The 15,566-nt window shown below is 58.5% G+C and overlaps 2 protein-coding genes across 4 annotated transcripts; one reads left to right on the top strand and one right to left on the bottom strand.

The window, feature by feature from the left end:
- Positions 1-2,465: 2,465 nt before the first annotated feature.
- Positions 2,466-11,742, bottom strand: LOC122700048 (translation initiation factor IF-2-like). Its single transcript, XM_043912589.1, has 8 exons — positions 11,719-11,742; positions 10,010-10,215; positions 9,467-9,614; positions 5,345-5,614; positions 4,527-5,241; positions 3,641-3,743; positions 2,950-3,108; positions 2,466-2,681 (listed from the first exon to the last, which is right to left on the bottom strand). The coding sequence occupies exons 1-8, from the start codon at positions 11,740-11,742 to the stop codon at positions 2,555-2,557; spliced, it is 1,752 nt and encodes a 583-aa protein (XP_043768524.1). The 3' UTR covers positions 2,466-2,554.
- On the top strand, positions 11,391-15,349 carry NANOS3 (nanos C2HC-type zinc finger 3). Of its 3 annotated transcripts, none has more exons than XM_043911269.1 (2): positions 11,391-13,160; positions 15,015-15,349. In XM_043911269.1, exons 1-2 carry the CDS (start codon positions 12,683-12,685, stop codon positions 15,080-15,082), a joined length of 546 nt encoding a protein of 181 aa, XP_043767204.1. In that variant the 5' UTR covers positions 11,391-12,682; the 3' UTR covers positions 15,083-15,349. The 3 variants fall into 3 exon arrangements, with proteins under 3 accessions (XP_043767204.1, XP_043767203.1, XP_043767205.1); XM_043911268.1 differs by having other exon boundaries at positions 11,394-13,172; XM_043911270.1 differs by having other exon boundaries at positions 12,188-13,151.
- Positions 15,350-15,566: the final 217 nt, after the last annotated feature.

Below are 15,566 nucleotides of genomic sequence, written 5' to 3'. Positions count from 1 at the left end.
CAGTGGTTACACAATTTGTATGCATGTGTCAAAACTCAGAGAACCGTGTAAAGGCAGAAATTTACTCTATGTAAATAATACCTCGATCTATTTAACTAAAAATAGTAACCCAGACTTCCCTGGTGATACAAAGGTAAAGAATCTGCCTTCAAATGCAGGGGACACGAGTTCAGTCCCTGATCATGGAGTATTCCACATGCCGCAGGGCAACTAAGCCCGTATGCCGAAACTACTGAAGACCACGTGTCCTAGAGCCCGGGTTCTGTAACAAGAGAAGCCACTGCAAGGAGAAGCTCGAACACTGCAACTGGAGAGTAGCCCCCACTCACCGCAGCTGGAGAAAGCCCATGCACAGCAGTGAAGACCTAGCACAGCCATAAAAAATAAAATAAAATTAATAATAATAATAAAACCCTCCAAATCTTCCCACCCTATACTTATATCCAAACTCCTCACTGACCACCAAGGCCCTGCATGACCTCACCCCCTCCAAAAGCCTTCCCTGCTTGCACTTCATCCTCCAGATTGGCCCCACGCGCCTCCCCAATACTCCCTTATGCTTCTGGCTTTCAGCACTGAAAACTCTTCATTGCAGTTGGCTAGCTACGTGACTGTCTGCCCCGCCTGACTGCGGCAGGCAGGCAGGTGCCACGTCATTTTGTTCTCCAACATGTCAGAAATGTGGCGATTATCAATCCGTCCAGACAACAGTCTGAGACTCTGCTCTCAGTACCCCCAACATATAATGTTCAAAGGTGATAGGGTGGACTTCCCTGGTAGTACCGGGGCTAAGAATCCATCTTGCAATGCAAGAGACATGGGTTCAATCCCTGGAAGATTCCACATGCTATGGGGCAACTAAGCCCATGTGCCACAGCTAATCAGCTTGAGCTCCAGCAGCCCTTGAGCCACAACTGCTGAGCCCACGTGCTGCACCTGCTGAAGCCTATGCTCTGCAACAAGAGAAGCCACTGCCGTGAGAAGCCCGCACACCACCCACCACGGAGAGTAGCCCCTGCATGCCGCGGCTAGTGAAAGCCTGCGCATAGCAATGAAGACACGGCGCAACCAAAAATTAAAATAAAAACGATAGATGAAAAAGAGAACAAGATAAAGCAAGGGGGTGGGATTTTAAATAAGGGCATCAGGGAAGGTCTCACTGAGGACATGATATTTAAGTAGAGACCTGAAGGAAGTAAGGGAGGCAGCCTTGTGGGTACCTGGGCAAAGAGAGTCCTTAGCAGAGGGAAGGACCAGTGCAAAGGTCCTGAGGCCGGACAATACCCTGTGAGTTTGTGGAACAGTGAGGAGGCCCCTGTGGCTGGAGCAGAGGGGGTGAGGGAAGGAGCAGAGATGAGGCAGGGAGGGGACAAGGATATAGTGTGCAGGGCTGTGGGGAGGACCTGGGCTTTTGGTATGAATGAAATGGGAGCCATGGAATGTTCTGAGCAGAGAAGGGACTAAGGCATTCACTGGTGCCCTTGGGCCGTGGTAGAACAGGCTGTGTGACGTTGGAGCACGGGGAGAACAAGGAGGTGGCAACTGCGTAGGTCCAGGGGAGAGATTATGGCGGGGTGGCCCCGGGTGGGAGCGCTGGAGAGGGTAGGATGCCTTTAGAAGGGACAGTAACTGAACTTGTTAATGGATTGCATTTGTTAAGAAGGGTTTTGGCCGGAGCAGCTGGAAGAATGGGGCTGCCATTTCCGGAGACAGGGAACATGGCTGGAGAAGCTGGTTTGTGGTTGAGTGAACTAGCTTCCAGCCCAGGCCTCGCATGGACCTGGAGAGTCGCTGCCCCGACTCCAGTGGGATGCGGAGGAAGGTGTGTTCACAGCCTGAGCCTTGCCTAGGCACACGTCTGGGCACATACGGACACCGCCCAAGACCCCCACAGCCCGGCACACCCAGTAACGGCCACAACCTTGCAGGGGGGTCCTTGGGGACTGGGGCTCTCGGGGACTGATGGAGTTGAGAAGAGCATTCCGGTTTACACACCCACCAGGGCTATATCTGGGTCCCTGAGGCGACCCCCCCAGGGGACAGGAGGTGACATGGGGTGGAAAATCTCTCAGGGAGAGGTTCAGGAAGGACCGCTGGCTGAGTCACAGCCGTGGGTCCCCTATGAGTCAGCACTGGCAGGGGCCCCAGGAACTAGGGTCTGGGGTGGGGCGGGCAGTTCCCACGCCAGAAGGAACCAGGCGGCTTGGGCACTGGGGCTTCCCCCTCTGCCCCTCCCATCCTGCAATGGGCTCTGAGGGATATTCAGAGGACTTTGGGGTAGGAGGTGGGACTAACCACTGGGCCGGAATCCAGGAGTCCTCTCTCCTGATCTGACCCAGCTCAGGAATGCCGAGGCTGCCCACCCAGCTTGGGTTGCAGCAAGAAGGAGCAAAGCTAGACCTCAAGAGTGACCACGTGCGAGTGACACACTGCTTGGGACATCAGTTCTAGAAGCCTTTATTTAAGAAAAGTTTGTTTCTGCGGGGGCCCCTGCATTTTGGCAGTAGCGATTCCAGCCTGGGGGCGGGGTGGGGGGGCGGTCCATGCAGAGTCCTCAGCGGCTAGGAGGAAGAGGGAATTGAGAGCCAGCGCGCTCCCGCAGCCGGAGGGCTCTGGAGTCTGCTGCCCCCTGCTGCTGGCTGTGGGAAGTTCGCTGGCCTGAGTGCTTCTTCAAAGGGATCCTGCAAGATGGGGCAAGACCTTGCACAGAATCCCAGCTCTGCAGCCTGCAGGCTGTGCCTCCCTGGGCAAACAGCAGTCCCTCTCTGGTCCTCAGTTGCCCGTATGTAAAAATCACAATATTCACTTCATTGGCTTGCTGGGAAGAGTCTGCGATAACTGGGATTGAATGAAGACATTATTTCAATGCAATCTCCTCTTTTTCAGTTAGAATGGGATGGTACATAAGGGACATCCCAAAGCTGTCTCCACCCACTGAGGCCCAATTACTGTTTACTCGCATTCTCTTCCTTCTCCTCCAGGGAATTAGCCCCCATTTGCAGGGAAGTCAGGTACAGAGTAGGGCTGAACCCCAAAGGCCTCTGGGGGGCTCCCAAGGGAGCATCCACCTTCCTGGGCCTGCTGGAGCTTGGCTTTCTGGGCTGAGACCTGAGGAAAGAGGGCAGGTGTGGGAAAAGGAGACTTATTATCAAGGAGAAACTGAGGCAGGACATTGGTGAGGGGGCTGAAGGGGAGGGCCGTTGCCTGGTGGAGCAGGGCCCTGGCCCCACAAGGGTTAAGGCCTGGGCTTTGGGGAGGTGGTGGGCTCGAAGGTTTCCTTTACCCCATCTTAGACTGGAGCAGGGAAGAAATACACAGAATGAGAAATTGGTCAGCTCAGTCCTGGGCCGTGGAAGGACGGCTGGCACCACCGACTGCCCTGAGGTGACCTTCTGCCAGTGGAGGTGGCCACGGCAGGCCGGCATCCTGTGTATTGATGGGGAGTATAAGAGGGGACCTGTGTGCAAATTCCTGGAGGAATCCTTCACCAGTGTACTGTTGCTGTGTGTGCCCATGTACCTGGTGTGTATGTGTGACCATGGGGGCTCCATGTAAGCATCTTGGGGGGATCAGGCGAGCCCCACCCCATGCACAGCTTCTGAGACCATGACCGCTGTACCTGGCCTGTCTGTGTACTTACACTGGATGGTCCCAGGTACACATGGCTCCAAGCATCCCTGTATTTTGTGAGTCTTTATGGACGCTGTGGGCTTCCCAGGTGGCACTAGTGGTAAAGAACTCGCCTGCCGATGCAGAGATAATAAGAGATGCAGGTGTGATCCCATGGTTGGGAAGATCCTCTGGAGGAGGGCATGGCAACCCACTCCAGTATTCTTGCCTGGAGAATCCCAAGGACAGTGGAGATTGGCAGGCTATGGTCCATAGGGTCACGCTTCAGTCAGACACTACTGAAGCGACTTAGCACACACGTGTGGACCCTGTAACCCTAGGACCTGCCCGGGGAAGGGGGTACTTTGTGGGTATGTGTGTTGGTTCTGTGAATTCCTCTGTGGCAGGAACTGTGCATATATTTATGCCCAGTTTGTACAAGAGGGATTGTGCATATATTTATATCTCTGCGAACTTTGTGTGTCTGTGTGTACCCCTGAGATTGTGTACCTGACATGTCTTGTGGGTGTATTTCTGTTCTGCGTATGTAACCGTGTGTTGTGTCTGCGTATACATCCACGTGTGCTGAAGTGGTGTGTGTCAGGGTGTTCCCATGGCTGTGCACTTGACGAGTGGGGAGGTGTGTTGGTTCTGTGTTCACACCGGTATGTCTGTGTACCTTGTGTGTGTGTTTGCGTATTTTGGGGCCATTCCTGCGAGTCTATTTCTGTGCCAATATTTTCTGTGTGTGCCCCTGGGATCCTCTATGTACTCTATTTCAGCTCTGAAGACATTCTTCCTGTCTCTCGGATGTGGTGCGTGTCTGTATCTTGCATGTGTCTGTGTGGCCCCAGCTGTCCCTATGTGTGTAGTGGGTTTTATGAACAAGTTGTGTGGCGGGCGCCCCCGTGTCCTACCATTCCCTCCGGCGGGTTTGTGTCTGGAAGTCCCTTGCACACCCTTCCCTGTGTTTGTGGTCCGCGTGCCTTTGTGCGCCTTTGAGGTCTGCGTGCATCTGGGCTCCAGCGTGTGCCCGCTCGCGCCCCCGTGTCCCCGTGTCCCCTGCGCGGAGCCGGGGAGCTGCGTCCTGGAGTCCCGTGGGCATCCCCGCTTGCATCCTGATGCGCCTGGCGGGAGGCCTTGGGGCGCACACGGCCGCGGCTGGACCCACCGCCCGGCAGGAGCGGGGCGGTGGGAGGGGGCGGCGGCGGCGGGGAGCGCGGGCACGTCACCGAGACAGACAGACAGGCGGGCGGGCGGGAGGCGGCGGCCGCGGGTTCGAGCCGGCGCCGGAGCCCCGCGGTCCCCTCCCCCTGCCCGCGGCCTGGGGAGCCCCCGCCCAGCCCCGGAGCCGCCAAAATGCAATTTCCCGTGCCGGCGCCTCGCGGCTCGGGGGGCTTTTCCGGGCGGGTTTTGGACAGAAGAGGGGGAAACAAGGCGGCGGCCCCAAAACGAGGTGAGCGCGGGCGCCGGGCCGGCCCGGGGCGCGAGCGGGGCGGGGGCCGCCCGCGGGGAGGGGGCGCGGCGGGGCGGGGCGGCGGCGGGACCCGCCGCAGCCCCCACGCGCACCTGCTCGCGGCCGGGGGGCGGGCGCCCCGGCCTCTGCAGCCCGGCCCTCCATTGTTGCGGCGGCTGGGGAAGGGGGGCGGGGAGGCCCTGGCGGCTTCTCTGTGTCTCGCCTTCCCCGAAAGGGGCCCCCGGAGGACCAGACCCCCCCGCCCCATAGGGGACAGACCCAGAAGTCCCAGGCCAGCCGGGGGCCGCCGGGGGGAGGGCGGGCCGAGATGCCCCTGCGGGGCGGGGACGCAGGCTGAGGGTCGGAGGGGCAAGGGTGCCGGGCCTCCTGACACCTGACCTTAGGAGGCCCTGGGGCCGGGCGGCGGCCAGCTTTGTTCTTGGGGGAGCAGGGCGGATGGGGGCCTCGGATATCCTGGGCCGGTAAAGGCTCCGAGCCGGCGCGCGCGTTCGAGAAGACGCTCCCGGCCAAGTTCACGGGCGTGCAGGCCTATGCGGGCCCTGCGAAGACGGATCCCGGCGGGGGCTTCCCGCTCGGGCCTGGCTGCGCCGGCGGGCCAGGGGCGACAGCGGCGCCGCCTGCCGGAGCCCCGGGGCCCTCCGCTGCCACCACCCCCCACCCGCCCCCGCTTGTCATTACCGCCGGCGGCTGCAGAGAATTTACCGGGGCCAAGGTTTGCTAACAGGAACACGCCCTCAAAAAGTGACCGTAAAGAGGAAAAAATGGCCCGGAATCCCACTGCTGGGGAACCCTTTTAAAGCGACAAGGCGCCTTTCACAGGGACCTCGCCCTGGAGGACATGCGTTGGGGGTGGGGAGGAGGGGACGGAGAAGACCCCTCATTGGCTGATGGGATCTGAGAGGTACCCCCCGTCCCACTACATTTCAGTCCCCCCATCTCCTTTCCCACCGATTCTCCACCTCCCTGGACTGCTCACAGATACAGTTACAGAGTCACAATTAGATATTCCCAAATGGCTGATGAAGACCCGGAATCTACACCCTATACTCCCGCATACATCATCCCCATTATTACTCACATCACCTGCTAGAACCCTGATGTACACACACACTCACCCGTCATAACACTGCCACGTGGGCACACATCACCCACAATGACAGGGACACCCGGGGCTGACACCTGGGAAAACACTGCCACAGAGAAACGAAGCTGCCACCGACCGTGGTAGACATATCCTTGCACATAACACTGACACACACACGTAGTTTTCTATTGCACACACAGACACTCCTGTGATCACTGTCCCACGGGCACCCACAGGCTGCCATCAGAGTAACCCGACAACCAAAGCTAGGTAAATGCCCCAACAGAGCAGGGGCACATGGACACCAGTATTCTCAAGAACTTGGACATGCACACATAGATGTCTGTGTGCCTACCCAGGCAAATACACACCCAGTCACCCAGGCAAACTGACACACACACACACATGGTACAAGGCCTGCACAGATGATGGACATTTTGACATCAGGTTATAGTAATCTTAACCTACACACATACAGTTAAACTGACCGTCCTAGACACCCATTATAACACTGTCACCCACAGACAGATATGAACAGTCCAGTGGTACCTACACCCATAGTCACCCACCCTGACACTTGATTATACCCTTAGACACCCCTGGGACTTCCCTGGTGCTCCTGTGGCTAAGAATCCATGCTCCCAAAGCAGGAGGACCTGGGTTCAGTCCCTGGTCAGGAAAACAGATCCCACACGCTGAAACTCAAGATCCCGCATGCCGCAACAAAGATTGAAAATCCCACATGTCACAACTAAGATCTGGCGCAGCCAAAAAAAAAACCTCTGACCCACAGACACAGTAACACATTTGCAGTGAAAATGACATACAGGAAAAGGACATAGGGACATGCAGAAATCCACAGTCACCTGAATGCCCACACATCCAGCACTTGTTTATTGAGCATCTGTATGTACCAGGGACTGTTCTCTACTGGGGTTGTAAGATGAAGATCCCTATCCTCCTGGAGCTGAATTTTTAGCGAGGAGGAGTCAGGGGGGCACCATCATCAGATGACACAGACCACAGTCACCCACAGTGACACTGACAGATGCCAGACACCCATGTACACTGGCTCAGACCTGCAATTTCCCACAATTAGCCTGACACATACCCACACTGACATCCACACACAAACAGAAGCCCACAGCAGTGCCAACACACAACTGGCGTAGAGACAGCCAGTAGCCCATTATGGCACATACCTACCTGAACTAACAGACACCTACAGACCCCCTAAAATATCCCACCAAAGTAGCTTTTGGACCCCCAAGCCCATCACGGCCCGCAAGTAACAGGCCCATAGGCAGTTGTTGCCTACATTTTTGCATATGGGGCCCATCCTGACCCAGACCCAGGGTCACTCTGCACTACAAGCCTTGGTAGAAGTGTCTGAATTTCTCATCAGCCTGTCCCAGGCCCCTCCACGGCCCCCAACCCCAACCGCAGGGAGCCTTCTCGCCTCCCCCAGCCCCACATCTGGTGGGCTTGAGAAGGAAACTCAGGTTCCTGGCTGAACTGGCTGCCCTCAGGGTCCTGAGCAGGACAGACAAGCCCCTTGTCTGAGGACATGGAGTCAAAAGCCTGAGCAGCCAGCAAGTGGAGAGGAAGCCTGGGGAGGGCGGGGTGGCAACCTGAGAGGCCATGTAGGTATCATGGAAATGAGGGGCCCCCTGCCTGCCAGTCTAGACAGCCTGGGCCATCAACGAGACCCCACATGGGGACTCCTATGTGTACTGCCACTGCACATTCCATAATGGGCTCTTTGTCTGCCAGGTTCTGAGTACCTCCTGCTCCGCGTGTTCCCCGCCCCCTGGTCCTGTGCACACACACACAGGGGCATATGCACTCTGGTACACAGGAGGGGCACACAGGCCACTAGATACCCCCAGAAGCCCTGCATCTCTAACCTCGTGTTCCTCCCCGCTTCCACCTCCACACCAGCACCTTGTTCTTCAACTTGACAGCAGAGCTGCCTCCACCCATTGCCTGCCCATCTGGCTCCACTGGGACCTCTCACCTCCGACCCCTGACCCCCAGGCCCCATGCCAGCTGCTCTGCCTTCCTGCTTAGGATGAGGGTGGGGGTAGGGATAGGCTCTGGGTCAGCCTGGCTGCTGAAAGGCTGCCCCCCACCCAGTCATTCCCAGCCCAGACAGGCCCTCCCAGCTGCTGTGTGGGGTCCCAGGGATAAGGATGAGAAAGAGGCAGGGCCCCGGATTGGAGGTGGGAGGAGACGACTCCCTGCTGGGCTTCAAAGTCAGACTGGAGGCCCCTTCAGCCCCCAAGAAGGCCTCAGGACACTTGGCGGAAGGAACACTCAGCCACCTGCTGAAGGGCCCCAGGTGCAGACAGAGAGAAGGAGACAGACCCACAGCAGCCTTTCACCAAAGGGCAGCCCCAGACTTGGAGGGGACAGGCGGACGGACATAGGGGAGATCAGGTGGCAAGGGTCAGACACACACAGGCAACCCCAGACAGCCAGGGGTGGGTGCACACAGCAGGGCTGGGGACCCAGACTAATACCAGCCTCTGAGGGGCACAGTCAGACCCAGGCGGGAGGACCCAGACAGACAGCAAGGGCGGGAAGCCTATACCCTCCACGACAGACAAAGGGAGACAGTCAGACCCCAGGTTCTGTCCGGACAGCCCCTCCCCCATAGGGTGGGGCTGGGGGTTGTGGGCCTAGGGCACCTCTCTTTGATCCCAAGGCCCATCCTCTGACCCCAGCCCTGCCTTCCTGAGCTGGGAGACCCCTTACTAGGACCTGCCTCCTCGGCAGGTCAAAGTCAAAGCCTTCAGGGAAAGGAGCAGTGGTGTCCTGGGAAGCCCCCTCTCCCACCCCCACCACACTCTGGCCAGTGCCTCTCCCGGATGATTCTAACCTCTTGGTCGTTAAGAACCGCTGAGAGAGTTCTGGTCCAAACTCTCAGAACCTCACCTTCCTCATTGATAACATGGGCATCCTAATAACAGGGCGATGTATGTAAAGCATCATTATTAGAATTACTGTTATCGTTGTTGTTATTACCCCTGCCCTCCTAAGCTGCCTTCCTCTCTCAGCATTCTACTTGTTAGGACCACTGCCCTCACTGCAGGTGATCCTCTCCCAACACGCACCCCAAGAAAGGCCTGGATACCCTGTGCCTGAATGGGGGAGGGCTCTGCAGGGCGGGTGGATGGTCCTTGGGAGAGGAGGCTCCGCTCGGAGCTCCAGACAGGGGTGGGAACCGGACTGGTCCCGGGTGGGCGAGAGGGCGGGCTCTGGGGAACGCGATCCAGGTGGGGGGCGCGTCTTACGGGAGTCGGGCTCCGAGGGGGTCCCCGGCGGACCTTAGCGGAGTTGAGATCCCTGGGAACGACCTGGGGGACGCGTAGGGACGCGGTCTCTGGGGGTCTGGGCAGGAGGGTTTTAGAGGCCTTAGAGTGCGGGGGCTCCCAGAGACAGCTGTAGGTGGGAGGCCCGCGGAGGTGGGCTCAGAGGGCGAGGCCCCAGGGCGGGCCTTAGAGGAGCTGGGTGGGCTCTTGGAGGACGGGCTTAGGAGGCGTGTTTTATGGAGATTCGAGTTTGGGGACGGGCTACATGGGAGTCTATCTGGGCGGGCTCTAGAGGGAGGGTCCTTGGGATGTGCGACTTGTGGGTGGGCTCCGAGGGGGCGGGCCTTGGGGGGTGGGACTGGAATCGGTGGCTTGCGAGGGGCAGGTCTCTGGAGGCTGGCTCTAGGTGGGGAGGCTCGAGGGTGGGTCTCCGAGGGCGCTGCCTCTGGCCACCTCCGCGGAAGGTCATTTTTGGGTTCACTCAAGCTCAGCACACCCGGGGCCTCTGGTTTGCCTTAGTATTACGGCAAAGGGTTCATCCTTTGGGGCTCGATATTGCCCTCAGTGAAATGGAAGGGGACTGGAAATTTGAAGTCCCCTGCCAGGCCGTTTTCGGGGTTGGGGGAGGGGAGGTCCCAAACCTCCCAGACCCAGGGAGGTGGGGAGCTGCCTCCTCTGAGACTGCCCGTGGGGGCACCCGAGGGGGCGGGCGGCTTACTCTGCAGCGGCCCCTGGAGGGAGGGACTGGGGACCGGGTTTGAGGGTGAAGAAATGGGGAAGGGCATTAACGGGGCAACCCTCGTGTGGTTATGCGCTTGGGCGCCGGTCTGATCCCGACAAGGGCCTGAGTTCGGAAGCCCGGGACCCTCTGCGATCCTCTATAGCTTCGCCCTTGTCCAAACGGCAGGTGGACCCACAGGCGGGGCCAGGCAGCGGCCACACCTCGGGGCTCGAATTTGCAAAGTGCAGACTCTGACAACCCCCCCGCCCCGCCGTGGGTTGTTGTGATTCCAAAACCATTGTGTCCGGAACACGGTGAGGCTCACTGAAGGTATTACATTGTATTAAAATGACTTGTTTATCTCTCTGTTGCATCCATGCCCCCGGGGCCAGAACCACTTGGCCGCCAGACCTCTTGGGGCCACTGGGAATCCCTCCTCTGCCTCTTGCTAAGAGTGCCCTCTGGCCTGTGTCCCAAACTGACAATTAGGAAAAATATGCACCTTTGAGGGCCCTTTTGAGAATGCTTTGAATAAATGGGTTCGAAGCCCAGCGCCCTCTGCTGCTATATTTGCATAGCAAAGGTGACAGAAGTATCTGCTGTTATTATTACTTAGATTTATCTCCTTTTTCCGTGTCCTGGAGCAGAGAGTTGGCACCTAACTGTTCCCTGACTTAATAGATTCTCTAAGTCTCCCATTGCCTTCCCCTCTCCTCCCTCACCCTACCCGGTTCCCTGACCCCCACCCAACCTGCACTCCCCGCCCCCCAAGGAGTTGCCAAGGGTTTGGGGGAACATTCAACCTGTCGGTGAGTTTGGGCAGCTCAGGCAAACCATCGACCGTTGAGTGGACCCCGAGGCCTGGAACTGCCGTCCACCCCCTACCTTTCAGATCTAGGGCAGGGGCAGGGGATCCCGAACACGTCCCCTCCCTTAGGCCACAGCAAAGGTCACAATCAACATTCCTTAGGCCACAGCGAAGGTCACAATCAACATTCATTGTTGTCGGTGGGTTGTGACAGAGACCAGACCCACCGAGGGATGAATGTCACTGTGGCTGGGCCAGACACAGCCTCGGGGGAATGGGATGGGGGACACAACCCACCCTGGCCTCCCCCCCCACCCCCCAAAACTGCTCAGCCAGCACATGACCCTGACCCTGGCTTCTCACCCCTCGAGGGGGGCTGGTGTCTGGGATCCTTACAGACTCAGGCTGGATTTGGGGGAACCAGTCCTGGAGGGCTGTGGACAGGAATTACAAGCTTAGGACTGGGCAGCTGAAAAAGCTTTCTGAAAGGGATTAGGGAGCCCTGCTTCCAGAAGGCTCAGTGAAGCTTTCTTGAATGAGTGAATGAATGAGGTGTGCAGGCAGCATGTCACCTCATGTCTGAGTTACAGTCTCGGGCCCTGCTTTCTCGCCCTCCTTACCTGGTACCTGCAGACCCCTCCTTCACCTTCAGCTGCCCACCTAGCACCTTGCTGCCCGTTGATCACCTGCCAGTCTGTGTCCCACCTGGGTGACGCGGGCACACCGCATCCTCCTGAGATGGGGCTCAGGTCTCACTTGAGAGGGAGATCAAGGTGCTGGAGAATGCTAGGGGTCTCCCCTCTGCCCCCGTTAGCCCCACCTGCGCGTCTGCTCTCTTCTTCCCTGTGATTCTCAGTCTCAAACCCTTTTCCACCCCAGGACCAGAACAGACTGACTCCACAACACCTAATGCTCCCATAACTGGTGGGGGAGGCAGGCTTTGGGTTTGTTTTTGTGAATAATCCCAGGGCAGGTGGCTTCAAACCCCAGTTTGTTCCTCAGTTTAGAGGAGGTTCCACTGACAAGGGGTGGGAAAGCTCCCTGAGGGTGACCAGAGCTAGGGGCCTTGGTCCTTGTCCCCCCCACCCCATAAGTCAGGCCCATCCTCCTTCCAAAGACAGCTGGAACAACGGTGTCTCCCCCTCCCCCCTCCCCAAAGAGCCCAAGGGTACCCGGCCCCTCCCCCAGTCCAGGAGAAGGAAGAAAGAAGTTACTAAGTTACTGGCTACAGCAATGCTAGTCTTTGGGGTGGGGCTTCCAATGCCCCCACCTGCATCACTCTGGCTCTCCAGGAGGGGTAGGCAAGGGAGGCCCTCTCAATGCCCTCTGGGGGGGTGTGTGGCTGCTTATTGCTGGTACCCCCTGCAGCCTGTGTCTTGTCACCCTCCCCCCCATCCCTAGGCCACCCAGAGGCCATGCAGCCCCCGGGCAGCTGCATTTCTGGGGGAGCTGCAGCAAGCCCCCCTCCCGTGACAACAGGGAACCTCCTACAGCCTGCTCCTCCCTCTTCACACCCCCTTGGAGGTATAAGGAGGGAACTGACAGCCCAGACTCCTCGGCTCCAGAGAGGGGAAGGGAAGGGCGAGGAGGCAGGGGTAGAGAGACCAGCTTGGGGGCGGCTGGGTTTCTCCTCTCTTTTGCTCCTCCACCTGGCACGCGGGGCCCAGCCATGGGGACCTTCAACCTGTGGACAGACTACTTGGGTTTGGCACGCCTGGTGGGGGCTCAGCGTGGGGAGGAGGAGCCGGAGACCAGGCTGGACCGCCAGCCAGAACCAGTGCCAGAAGCAGGGGGTCAGCGACCCAGCCCTGAGTCCTCACCCGCTCCCGAACGCCTGTGCTCTTTCTGCAAACACAACGGCGAGTCCCGGGCCATCTACCAGTCCCACGTGCTCAAGGATGAAGCGGGCCGGGTGCTGTGCCCCATCCTCCGCGACTACGTGTGCCCCCAGTGCGGTGCCACCCGCGAGCGCGCCCACACTCGCCGCTTCTGCCCGCTCACCGGCCAGGGCTACACCTCCGTCTACAGCTACACCACCCGGAACTCGGCTGGCAAGAAGCTGGTCCGCTCGGACAAGGCGAGGACGCAGGACCCTGGACACGGACAGCGTCGCGGCGGAGGCGGCGGCGGCGGCGGCGGCGGCGGAGGTGCCTATGCAGGTGGCTGGGGGGACTCGCTGCAGACGGGGGTCTGCCTTGGGCTGACTTAGAGCCTCGGGGAAGTGGGTTAACCTCTTGGCTGACCCACTTCAGAGGGTTGGGCGGGGGAGAGAATCCATACATAATAGAAAGCATAGAACCGTGTTCTAGAACTGTCGCCCCAGTGGGTAAGCTGGGGCTGGAGTTCCCTGTGTGGCCTTGGGCAAGACACTCTCCTTCTCTGGGCCCATAGAGGGAACATTTTTTTCAGGTGCAGGGTGATCCAGCAGGGAGGCCATGGGGACTAGTGATGGGGTGTGGCAACAGGTACAGCAGGGGCTGCAATCCTGTGCGGAAACGTAGGTGCCTTGTGACCAGTGGGAAACAGCCTCACTTGTCCACTCATTCGCCAGGTAGTTTGTGAGGCTTGTCCTGTGCCAAGCGTTGGGCTGGGCTTGGCCCTCAGTGGTAGATGGGAGAGTGACAGTTATAACAGGAACGGGGGAGTCTAAAGGGGGCACCAGAGCTAGACAAAGCGGTCCAGGAGGGCTTCCTGGAGGAAGTGACTCCTGGAAGCCTCATTCAGTTTGGTGAAGTGCTAAAGGGGCCCTGGGCACTGGGGCTTGTTAGGGAACTTGGTCAAATTCCCTGCATCTGGGATGGGAGTATGCGTGCATGTAGGGTGGAGGGGAAGGTGTCAGAAATTTCAGGGAAGGGCTCCTTGCTGATCACCTTGAAGAGTTTGGACTTGGGTACTAGGGAGCTGAGAAAGGGACCAGAGCAGGTCTGTGTATTAAGACTGTGCTGTGTGTTAGACCATGGCTAATGGGTTGGGCTGTGGGGGTGGATTTGATGGGGTTGGAACAAGCTGGTCCTCCAGGCAGAGGTGTTCGAGTCCATGTTAGTTTGGAGGGAAAGAACCATGAGTTTGCTGTGTGTGGGTCACCCCCGGAGGGTAGCTGGAAGCTCCCTAAGGTCTGCACAGCTACATAGGGTCCCCTCCATCTTGCTCATCAAATTCGGATTCCAGTTTTACAGGTCTGCGTGAGGCCGAAGCATCTGTACTTCTAACTAGCTCCCCTTGACCTCCGTAGCCGGCAGGCTTTGAGTGGCTAGGCTTAAATATCCCCAGTTACTATTACAGACTCGAAAGACCTCCGCTTCTGCAGATTTTTAAAAAAGAAATCCGTTTTAGCAACTTTAATAGCCTTTGGGGAAGTCAGCCAACAGAGGGACCGGTTTGACGGAGCGGTACCCCAGTACTCCCTCTCCATCAGACTGGGAGCGGCCCCTCGGGAAGTCACCAGGATGGAGGACCCCTTCCCATCCCGGCAGCTGTGCAGGGAATACATGTTAGAAGGGTTGTGAGACTGCCTGCTGGAGAGGATAGCATTCCTGCAAGGTCCGACTGGGAGAGGGCGGAAGCGGAAGGGACACAGAGACGATCGTCTCAGAATCTTCCTTTTCCCCCTTAAGCCCGAGGGAACAGGAAAGCTTGACTCCGTGGGGGTGGGATGGGGTCGGAAGCCCTCACTAAGATACTGGCACGGAAAGGCTGCCTGAGGCTGTCCTCCCAGGAAACTTTCTGAGCGTAACCAATCCGGGGTTCCCGGAGCCCTGCGGCCGCGAGGGGGCAGCACGGCAGGACGGAGGTGGGAGTTTCCGTTGCTTTGTGTCTGGCTCTGGGTCCCACCTGGGACTGCCCCGGGCTGGGAATAGCACAGGGGTGCTAGTCCAGAAAGAGCCTGCAGGTGGCGCCAGAGCCCCGGCAGCTCTGCAGGTTGAGTCGGAACTTCCGGATCATCGAATCATCCGTATTACTAAATGTTTTTCTCCTCCCCCAACTCTGCTTTTAAAATCTAGGTTCCAAAGGTGCCGGGAAGTCTTCTGGAACTCCTCCCTCTTTCTGCTGCCCCTCTACTTCTGCCTAAGGAGACCGGCGCAAGCAGGATGACGCCTTCACCTGGGGATGGGGACCCAGGCTCAGTGGAGGCTGGGTTTCAGGGAAGACCCACCCTCCGAGGATCCGCCCCTAGACGGTGCCTCCAGCCTGGGGGCTTGGCAAAAGACCCGGGTCTGGGACCACAGTCCTAAGCGCGCCCACCCCCGTCACAGAAGGAGGTGGTCCTCATGCACCCCTGCCCTTCTTCCCCAGCGCTGGGCACCCAGTCAGCGCTCAATAAATGTTTATGAATGGATCAGCGTCACACGAAGCCCGGTCTTGGGACAAGGTATCGTGAACTGCGCCGCTGGGGCTGTCGCTTCCCACAGCCTCCACATGTTAACTCTCATCTCCGCTTTCCCCAACTGCTATTTGGATTTCTCTTCGCCCTGGGGCGCTGGGGTGAGGTGCTTTGGGCTGAGAAATGGCAGCTGTGGGGTTCTGGGGCATAGCCCCAGCCCGGCACTTATGAG

The sequence above is a fragment of the Cervus elaphus genome, chromosome 9 (assembly GCF_910594005.1).
Source record: "Cervus elaphus chromosome 9, mCerEla1.1, whole genome shotgun sequence".
In the NCBI taxonomy this organism is placed as follows: domain Eukaryota; kingdom Metazoa; phylum Chordata; class Mammalia; order Artiodactyla; family Cervidae; genus Cervus; species Cervus elaphus.
This window is presented reverse-complemented; position numbering and strand designations above follow the sequence as displayed.